The sequence below is a fragment of the Tachysurus vachellii genome, chromosome 11, assembly GCF_030014155.1.
Source record: "Tachysurus vachellii isolate PV-2020 chromosome 11, HZAU_Pvac_v1, whole genome shotgun sequence".
In the NCBI taxonomy this organism is placed as follows: Eukaryota; Metazoa; Chordata; class Actinopteri; order Siluriformes; family Bagridae; genus Tachysurus; species Tachysurus vachellii.
In genome coordinates this window covers 15,702,607-15,712,169 of record NC_083470.1, presented here as the reverse complement: position 1 = coordinate 15,712,169, position 9,563 = coordinate 15,702,607, and the positions used below count along the sequence as shown (strand labels likewise).

The 9,563-nt window shown below is 36.7% G+C and overlaps 2 protein-coding genes across 2 annotated transcripts in view; one reads left to right on the top strand and one right to left on the bottom strand.

Moving 5' to 3' along the window:
- The window catches only part of gle1 (GLE1 RNA export mediator), a 31,137-nt gene extending 27,121 nt beyond the window's left edge, over positions 1 to 4,016 (top strand). Inside the window, exons 8-16 of the mRNA XM_060880922.1 lie at positions 1,049 to 1,161; positions 1,256 to 1,325; positions 1,481 to 1,623; positions 1,728 to 1,918; positions 2,025 to 2,154; positions 2,274 to 2,378; positions 2,470 to 2,552; positions 2,865 to 2,928; positions 3,461 to 4,016. Of these exons, the coding sequence (XP_060736905.1) occupies positions 1,049 to 1,161; positions 1,256 to 1,325; positions 1,481 to 1,623; positions 1,728 to 1,918; positions 2,025 to 2,154; positions 2,274 to 2,378; positions 2,470 to 2,552; positions 2,865 to 2,928; positions 3,461 to 3,529 (968 nt within the window). The 3' untranslated portion in view covers positions 3,530 to 4,016. The remainder of the gene's footprint in view (positions 1 to 1,048; positions 1,162 to 1,255; positions 1,326 to 1,480; positions 1,624 to 1,727; positions 1,919 to 2,024; positions 2,155 to 2,273; positions 2,379 to 2,469; positions 2,553 to 2,864; positions 2,929 to 3,460) is intronic.
- A 1,155-nt stretch (positions 4,017 to 5,171) lies between these two features.
- On the bottom strand, positions 5,172 to 8,398 carry seta (SET nuclear proto-oncogene a). The gene is made up of 9 exons (XM_060880923.1): positions 8,337 to 8,398; positions 8,152 to 8,232; positions 7,146 to 7,203; positions 6,912 to 7,054; positions 6,669 to 6,772; positions 6,462 to 6,575; positions 6,194 to 6,364; positions 6,008 to 6,103; positions 5,172 to 5,894 (listed from the first exon to the last, which is right to left on the bottom strand). The coding sequence occupies exons 2-9, from the start codon at positions 8,222 to 8,224 to the stop codon at positions 5,874 to 5,876; spliced, it is 780 nt and encodes a 259-aa protein (XP_060736906.1). The 5' UTR covers positions 8,225 to 8,232; positions 8,337 to 8,398; the 3' UTR covers positions 5,172 to 5,873.
- Between the last annotated feature and the right edge of the window lie 1,165 nt (positions 8,399 to 9,563).

Genomic DNA, 9,563 nt, shown 5'->3' with positions numbered 1-9,563 from the left:
AAGTTATACATCAATGAGTGAAACCGCAAATCACTCTAAAATCATTTGCCGAAAGTTATTGCTCAGCTTTCAAAATTGTGCCATTTCTGTGAATGTGTGTCTCACCAAGTTTGGGTGCTTGGCCTCTGAAAATGCTACTTGCAGCTTTAATTCATCTTCAGAATATGTAAAATTGACTGCCAAATAGACTCACGGTTTTTGAAAACCAGTTAATCAGAATCAGTTCCATATTTTTAAGTCATTCAATTCCATATTGTTAAGGCAATTGCCTATTATTAAATATTCACATTTTTTTAAAATACCTATTAAATTTACAACAGAGGACTGTTTGTGAATTGCGAGTTGACAAAGGCCCAATCTCACACACCCTGCAAAGTGTGCAGGCCTGCATTTTGCCACATGATTGAGTGATTTCTCTTTAAAATGGTCTCACAAAATGCACACACATGCATACCATTTGTTTGTTAATTACTACAAAACCCAGAAAATATAACTTCCAAATATGATTGCCCCAAAACCAGAAATCCACCATTAGGGCATATATACCCATGCCCTCAAAAATATATGCCTAAATGTTTAATACCACAAACCTACAAATTATACTTACAGTACACTTTATTATGAACACCTGTACACATTCAATTCAATTCCCTAGCACCTTCTGTCTGGAAATTGCTCCTACTAGTCCACATTTTTTGGTTGTATCTCTGTCCATTTGACCGTCTGATTGGCTTTTGGAATTTATCCAAACAGGGTCGTCATAGCAGTGTCAAATATCTGAATTGGTTCTTGAATGAATTTCAAATTTTGACAATTAGACAATCAAAAGTTTATAAAAGTCATTACATCAATTTCTGTAATTTAATTTAATAAAAATAATGTAATTATAATATAATATCTGTAAATCCAAATAAGCTACACCTGTGAAATAATTGAGAGGATGGTTTCAAAGCTCTTTCTCTTTAAATGCATAAAACACAAGATATCATAAATGTCACCGCTCAATATATCAACACATTTACAAATGTAATCCTTGCAATTGCTCCAGGTCTGCAGACTATGGCTGATGACAGCACCTTGAAATGGTATAAAGATCTGCAAGGTTTGGCCAGCCAATGCACACAGTACTTTGAAGATTTGAACAACACAAAGGATATGCAGGTCAAAAAGTCTAGTGGAAATAATTAATTCTGTAAAGCACTTTATTTATTTGTGATTGAGCGTATGTAAATGTTTGTTTAATGTGGCTTTGCAGATAAAAAAATTGAGAATGGAGCTCCAGAAAGCTGCAACAATTCCTGTGAGCCAGATATCCAGTATTTCAGGTCTGTTTATTGTTATTGTTTTCTGGTTATAGACTTTTCTTTCTGTGTGGACTTGTAAAAATGGGTATATGTAACCCTTCAAACCATCTGTCTTGAATTGGTTTTTGGTTTAATTAGATAACTAAATAACCTCTGGATAACTGAATGACCTCTAGGTTCCAAGCTGAAGGAGATTTTTGACAAGATTGACAAATTGTTATTAGGAAGACAAGTTATCTTTGGTGGAAAAGGTGTTTCCACGTCCCAGCATCCTTATGGACTAGAATTTGTGAGCTATAAATTGGCAGAAAAATTTGTGGTAAGTTAGAGGCTTTTACAAAAATCTTTAGTTAATTGGTAGAACTATTTATTTACCTTTATGGAAATAAACTTGGTTGTTGTATTTTTTAAAAATGCTCATAGAAACAAGGAGAAGAGGAGGTGGCGTCTCATCATGAAGCCGCATTCCCCATTGCGGTTGTGGCTTCAGGTGTATGGGAGTCCCACCCTAAAGTAGGAGACCTCATTTTAGCTCATCTCCACAAAAAGTGCCCATATTCCGTTCCTTACTACCCCCCAATGAAGGATGGCACCTCCATTGAAGAATATCAGCAGTAAGTATTTGTCATAATTCAATGGAAATGTAATATTTTTTTTTAATCCTTGTTTCTCATGATAAAACATGTTGGACTGGTAGCTAAACTTTTTCTTGCTTTGTAGGATTCTGGGATATCGTGTGGATGAGTCAGGGGTGGAAGGTCAGGACAGTTTCTTAAAAAGAATGTCTGGAATGATCCGACTCTATGCAGCCATAATACACCTAAGATGGCCTTTCACTAATAAACAAGGGGTAAGTTATTTCTTATATGTAACGTGTGTGCGTGTGTGTAAAACATGTATTACGTTATGTTGTAAATGTAGTTTTACATTTTTTCTTGATCAGAGGCTTTATCATTTTTCTCGTTACAGATTGGTCCCCATGGACTGAATCATGGCTGGCGTTGGTTGGCTCAGATGCTAAACATGGAACCACTGGCTGACGTTACAGCAACGCTTCTATTTGACTTTCTAGAGGTAAAAATCTTTTTTTTTTTTTTTTTTAACCTGTGTGAAATTTCTGACATTTTTATGTAAACTCCCCCTATCCTTCTCTCCACATGTACAGGTTTGTGGAAATGCGCTTATGAAACAATACCAAGAGCAGTTTTGGAAGCTTCTGCTTTTTATAAAAGAAGAATACTTCCCCAGGTACATTTATAGCCATTTCCATTTATTGTCTGCAGTATTCACTGCACATTCACTTGTGACATAAACAGAAATGTAGATATCAAAATATCTGCTGATATTGGGTAATATGTTGGAACAGTTCTGAGATAGCACATTACAGCTAATTGCAGCTCTCTTTATACTCCAACTAATCTAACTGACTCTGAACATGCATCAGTCTCTTTGAAAATTACAATATTTTCAATTTATTTAATTGTTTATCTTTGATCATCGACCATCTTCTATTGTAATGACAGCCTCATCGGATTGCATCACAGTCTGTTTTGGTTTCAGGATTGAAGCAGTCACTGACAGTGGTCAGATGGGTTCTGTAACAAGACTTAAGCAGTTTCTGGAGGTAAACTGAAATGCTGTCATACCTTTTCAACATATCAAAGGTATATACTGGAGTGGCTCTAGAGTTGTACAACAGAAAAGCATTAGGAGATCATGACTTTGAATCCTGGTGTTGTTGCTGCTATAGTTGTGTGTTTTTTTTTTTTTTTTGCACAGCTGCACAAAGCATGATGGAAACCCAAAATTACCATCAAATGAGTTTAAAGGATTAAAATACACAGAGACTTCACAACAGTTTGATTTTCAGGGATTTCCAGTAATTAGTTAATTTGTTTTTTTATCTGTCCATTCCTTCAAAATGCTTTTTATTCTGCTTTTAACAAAGTGTGTGTGTGTGTGTGTGTGTATATATATATATATATAATCACACACTTTGTTTATACGTATATATATAAACTAATTCCATCTGTAGGAATTTTATTTTTTTACTGCCATGTGAAATCTATTACGCTTACAGTTCTTATTGTTGTGTAGTCACTGTATAGTAAACCTCTTGTACAGTGCTAATGCATTTTGCCTTTGTTCTTTTCTAGAACGTCTTAAGAAACAAGCAGATTGAGCCACCAAAAGGACAACTGAACTCAGCCTTCTGGAGATCCTGAGGGTTTTGATTATTGATCTGACAACTTCCTCAGTACCTCGAAAATGCATCAGGGATACTGAGACACTGTTTACACTTCAACAATATGTTCAATAATGAAGTATAATATTCCTGCAGATCCATGACTGTTTATCATCTGCATCATCTGTTTATGCATATTTTTTTTTAAATAAAATTATTTTGGTGTACATGTACTAAATGTAAACTTCCTGGCCACTTTGGTAGATACGCATGTAACCCTGGCCATCCATGTAAATATCCAGTCAGCCAATTGTGTCGCATCACATCAATGCATGAAATCATGCAGATAACCTTGGTACATCAGTTAAGGTTCATATCAAAGATACAAATGTGATCTTGGTGATGACGGCACAGGTTCACTGAAACTGGACAACTGTTTGTTTTTTGTCCAAATTTTAAACTGTCCAATTCTTCAGGCTGAGCATGATTGTAAAAAGGGGTAGCAATACACTTCCTGTCAGCTCAAACCAGTCTGGTGTTTCCCTTCTGACCTCCACAAGAAGGCATTTCTGCCTGCAGATCTGCTGCCCACTGGATGTTTCCCACCATCACTATTCAGTGTGAATTTTGGAGTCTGTTGCAGCAGCAGCAAAGTGATTGGCTGTTTGGATATACAGTGGTACATCTTTCTATTAATGTGTCTTGTTTCTGGTGTTTAGCTCTTGGACAAGAACGTCAGTAATGATGTCACAGGATAACATTGGAAAATGTCATAAAGGCAGTATCTAGTTTTATATGTTTATAGTTATAACTACATACTGCATAAAACGCTGTTGAACTGATGTAGCTGGATTATGTAGATGGAAAGAGAGGGCAAAAAAATCTGATGAAACATGCATTCTGGTCCTACTGCAACTGCTCAATAATATTGTATTAATTTTGGTTAAACATACTAAACTACAAAAGATTTGGATGGTGCACTGATTAAACGTCAGTAAAAACTTGCAGGTAGTATTTACATGCTCCAGTTAGATAGGACTTCTGTGCAGATATTTTGGTGACAAAATGGAAAATATCTTTCTTTGACCTTGAGTTAATTGGTACTCTGTGTAAAATTTGATCATATTAAAAGTTTTAAACTTTTTTTAGATCTTTTTACATCCATTGGCAGGGATACCTGGATGTGCAGTCTTTATCAGGGTTTCACAATGTTTTTATAACCAGTGAACCCTTTGTTATAGTATGATCATTTTTTGAATTTATTTCAGGATCATTACTTGTAGAATAGTTTTTATTTCTTCAAACCATGGATCTTTATTCCATGAATTTTCATCTCCAGTACACATATCAAGCTCACAATTTAATGGCAAACTTATTTTTGTATGAGATTATTTAGAATAACCCCCTTTTATGCAGGTGACCGGTCAAATGGGCAGACACTTTTCCAGAGTGTCTTACATTTTATTTCAATTCATAATCCAAGTTCAGTCAAAGATTGACAAGTGATGAAAGAAGAATCAGGATCAGAATTCTTTTGATCAGACTTGATTATAGACAGATTGCTACGGAAGCATTCTGCCTCAAAACTTGACACCAAAATCTTTTAAACCCTGAGAAAAAAAAAACTTCACCTGAAGAAGTCCTTCCAAATAAAGGTGATTGCGTTGAAAGTAGACAGGAAGTTCACAACTGTTTTCCTGTTTTTTTTTTTATTATTTTATTTTATCAAAATGTCATTTTAAATCCAATGAATGTCCGAAACAAGATTTAAAAAAAAAAATTCGAATACCCATGTTTCCTCCCTCGCTGAGGGTCAGCCCTCATAAAATTACAAGCTCACAGAGTGGAGAACAGTAAAGTTGTGATTTATGTCCATGAAACCACAAGCTATAGGGAAAAACTCAAAATCATGAAGCAGTTCTAATGCCATGAGAAACAAAGCCATTAAGATAGATACTGGAAATACACATCACATACCATGGCCTTTGTTCATTTAAACACACTAACAGGATGAACTATGCATATACACTTGTATAAAAAAAAAAAAAAAAAAATACACCATTTGCAAGTGTACTTCAATGTGCTGCATATATTACAGTGTTTTGCCTTTTATTTAATCCTCAAACTGTAGTTGGAAATTGAGATAATTGCCATAGTGGCAGTATTTTGCAGTCAGTTTATTAAGTATCTTCCTGGGTAGCATTAACATGGCACAGTCAGGACAGAAGATGGAACTTAAAAAAAAATAAATAAAAAAATAATCATAAAAAAAGGAAGAAAATGGAGTAAAAAAGATGAATATTTGCTCCCAAAAATCACCAAAAATTCAAAATGGGTTGGGGCAGACAGGACCAGTGATTGATTATACTCAACTTTCTTACTCTTCACTCATCCTCTCCATCATCCTGAAATAAGAAAATGGCATTTTCAAGTCCCCAACACACTACTAAATTTTTTTTTAATATTTATCCACTAATAATAATTGCAAATGAATTAAGCATATTTAGTTGTAAATTACCTCTCCATCATCCTCTTCTCCCTCTTCATCTATGTCTTCTAGACCTTCCTCATCTTCATCCTCACCCTCCCCTTCCTCATCTTCCATATCTGGGACCTATAGGCAGGTCAGAACAACTTTTATGTAAGCTAGCCAGTGATGAGAATATTTTACTCATACTAAAGGTGGAAACTAATTTAGACTCACCAGGTAATACTGGAGGGGATTGGGCCATATGTCATCCTTTATGACCTCCCCCAACTCATCTGCTCCTGAATCAGAGTGATCAGTGAACCAGGTGAAAAAGCTCTCAGGCTCTTCATGTTGCCTCTTCTTGCCCATTTTACTTTGAGTTTGACTGGAACGAATTGTGAGGTCCTTCAAAGGACCACAAATTATGTTTCTTGAATAATCCATATACAGCATTTAAAGCAAGTTATTTTAAAAGGTATTAATGAGTATCAATCATTCACACCTTTCCTGGTTTCCATTTGATCTCTGTTGACTTTGGAGTTGGGTCTCCACTTTCATTCAGGTGTATTTCTTTTGATAGGACTTTGTTTTCAAAATACATGTTTTCATCAAAGTACTACAAAACAGGTATAAATATCAAACATAAGAATAATGAAGCAACAGAAAGATTAATTTAGTTCGAAAATATTCAGATGTGCTAGAAACTTACAAAATCTATTCTGTAGCCTGATTTGATGTCTTCAAATTCTGTTACCTCCACCCTGGTCAGATAGTGAAGTGCTTCTTCATCCTCCTCACCAAGGAGAGCAGAGACTAGGAGTAAACAGTGTAAATGTACATGTAAAACTGAAAGCTTAATATTGAAGAATCCTTTCTTTTTGTTCCAAACAAATGGTCAAATATTTAAGGTCATGTTGAAATTGTTTTATTCGGGTTGTTCTTTTCAGCTTACCTTGTGGGTGATTCACAAATGTAGTGACCCAAAAGTTGGGAATTTTAGCAATGAGTTCTGACCTCTTCTGAAAGAAAGGCTGGCGGAGCTTGTTATATTTTTGCTCGACTTTGAGAATTTCCTCACTGGCCTGTTCATTCAATCTTTGGTGGACAAACAGTTTCAGTCTGTTATTTGCCTTCATATAAATATAAGCATTTTGTTATATTTAATCAAATACAAAACTTAACCAACCTGTCGATTTCATTCTGTACTTCATCAATATGCTCAATAGCTTCTTGTTGCTCTTTTTCTGAAGATGCAGAAAACATCAATGATCAGACAAAAATACCTCTAATTTTACATTTTTATAAGAATGAGTTTCATTCAACAATAGCTTAACAAGTTGAGCGGAGTTTCTACCTTGAAATTCACGCAGATAGAGGAGTACCCTTTCGTTTTAACTATGGGGAAAATTTGAAGTGTTCTTTGTATCTGACGGATGTGATTTATTATGCAGTTCCTAAGCTACAAGTATGTTGTAGCAGCTAATTTTCTTGTCCAGGAGATGTTAGACGCCGCTTCCTGCTGCTCCGGCCGCGTGGTTTAAATGTTTAGAACCAGAGATATTTACCTGCCTGCTTCCTCTCTCGTGCAACATCACTGGACGGTTAACAAACGTACAAGACTAACTTCTTTACACACAACTTCCATAAAACTCGGAGCTGTTTTTGGATTTTTCATTATTAGCACCATTACCCTAAGCGTATAGCCAACATTTCAGGCTAGCTAACTGGTATATGCATCATGGCGGAGGTCGTTACCGTACGGCAGTAAAGTAGCGTACCTCCTCGACGATTTATCTTGCACAAATTTCTAATTATGATACATAGCTATATTGTTCCCTTCAACCAACACCTGTTTCGTTTAAAGTATATGGTGCGCATACCCATAATAAATAAATAAAATTATTTGTATCCGACCATGTCTTGACAATTTGTTGCCGTAGCAATGGCGTTAGCCTCTAGCCGCTACTTAACATGGCCTCCATTGCCGGCGCCTTACATTGCTTATATGAGCACTCAACATCCAACCCCGCCGACGACCACAGCCAATCATAACCTCATGAAACTCGCAGCGAGGCACATAAAATTGGATATACTTTGCTGCCGCCCTTTTGGTAAACAGTTTGTCAAAGGGACTCAAAAACGTTAAAAGAGAAAGTGAAAATGGCGATGCTCACGAGGGCCTCGCTTCTTACCAGAGGTCTCGTCCGCTCCGTCGTGGTTCGAGTTCTGTTCTTTTTTACTCACTTTAGCTGGTGGGGCAGACATGTTCAACGCTTAGCAAAAAAAAAAATCAGTGAAATTAACGACTTTTTTTTTAAACTTCGTAAAGGTGGGTAACCTTGTTGTGCACTGAATATTGTCGCGCTCCTCAACTTACCGCGAGGAAACGCAAATAAACGCGCACGCGCGCTCCCAATTGTACGACAAGCACACCAACTACGCTCACGCGTTTCCCTTTCTGAAAGAGCGCGCCCTTGCGCTCACACTGAAATCACTAGCGGGGGGTCACAGTGCCCCTGTGACAACAAGCTTGGACCCTCTTGTGGCCCCCTAAATGTGGAGTGTGAAATAATTTTTATAAAACTGTTTTTTTACGATCGTTGTTTTTTTACATCAGTAAAAAATGACAGTGGCAACGCGGAACAGAAATGTAACCCACACATTTTCTAGAGGGACTGCTTAAAGCGGAACACAACAGTATCGTTGAACATGCAATATTATAGTTTCGAATATTATAGTTAACTTCAAGCAAAGAAGGAACTATAGAGCTGAGTAAAGTTGTTAATATGTTGTATTTGTATTAAATGCATTACAGAAGTAATGCATATGTAAATGCATAACGTTAGAACAGCTAATCTCAACCTGGCCGTTTGTTAGTTTGTGGCAGTTTGAAAAGGGATAAAATATATGATCAACAAACTCATGGTTCTGAGTGTTTTTACTCAGTAAACAAGTTGTAACGTTAAATGTTTAGACATAGTTAGTTACCTAGCAAGTCAGTTATTTTCAGTAAATTAATTCATAAGCTCCCGCCTTCGCCTTGTGTGTATGGAGTTTGCATGTTCTCCCCGTGCCTCGGGGGTTTCCTCAGGGTACTCCGGTTTCCTCCCTCGGTCCAAAGACATGCATGGTAGGTTGATTGACATCTCTGGAAAATTGTCCGTAGTGTGTGTGCCCTGCGATGGGTTGGCACTCCGTCCAGGGTGTATCCTGCCTTGATGCCAATGACGCCTGAGATAGGCACAGGCTCCCCGTGACCCGAGGTAGTTTTTATAAGCCGTAGAAAATGAGTGAGAGTAAGTAAAGAGTACACCTCTCTGAACAGTGTCTGGGAGGCTGTGGTTGCGGCTGCACAAAAAGTTGATTCTGACCAGATCAAGAAACTGACTGACTCCGTGAATGGAAGGCATGTGACTGTTATCGAAATTAATGGTGGCTATATTGGTCACTGAGTTTTTTTTTTTTGGAAATTTCAGAAATGTTTATTTGTAAATTTTGAGTTTGTTTATTATTTTCACTTTAACAGGTGAAAGTAAACAAGTGAGACGGGAAAATCTTTGTTTTTCATTTAGTTGCATAATAATTCTGCACACTAATAGTTGCC

Excerpts from the sequence above, each read along its gene's own strand:
- seta (XM_060880923.1), bottom strand. The coding sequence starts at position 8,224 with ATGTCTGCCCCACCAGCTAAAGTGAGTAAAAAAGAACAGAACTCGAAC. Across the intron at positions 6,576-6,668 it reads CAGGCTACAGAATAGATTTT|TACTTTGATGAAAACATGTA; the intron begins GTAAGTTTCTAG and ends CCTGTTTTGTAG. Across the intron at positions 6,104-6,193 it reads ATCCCCTCCAGTATTACCTG|GTCCCAGATATGGAAGATGA; the intron begins GTGAGTCTAAAT and ends ACCTGCCTATAG.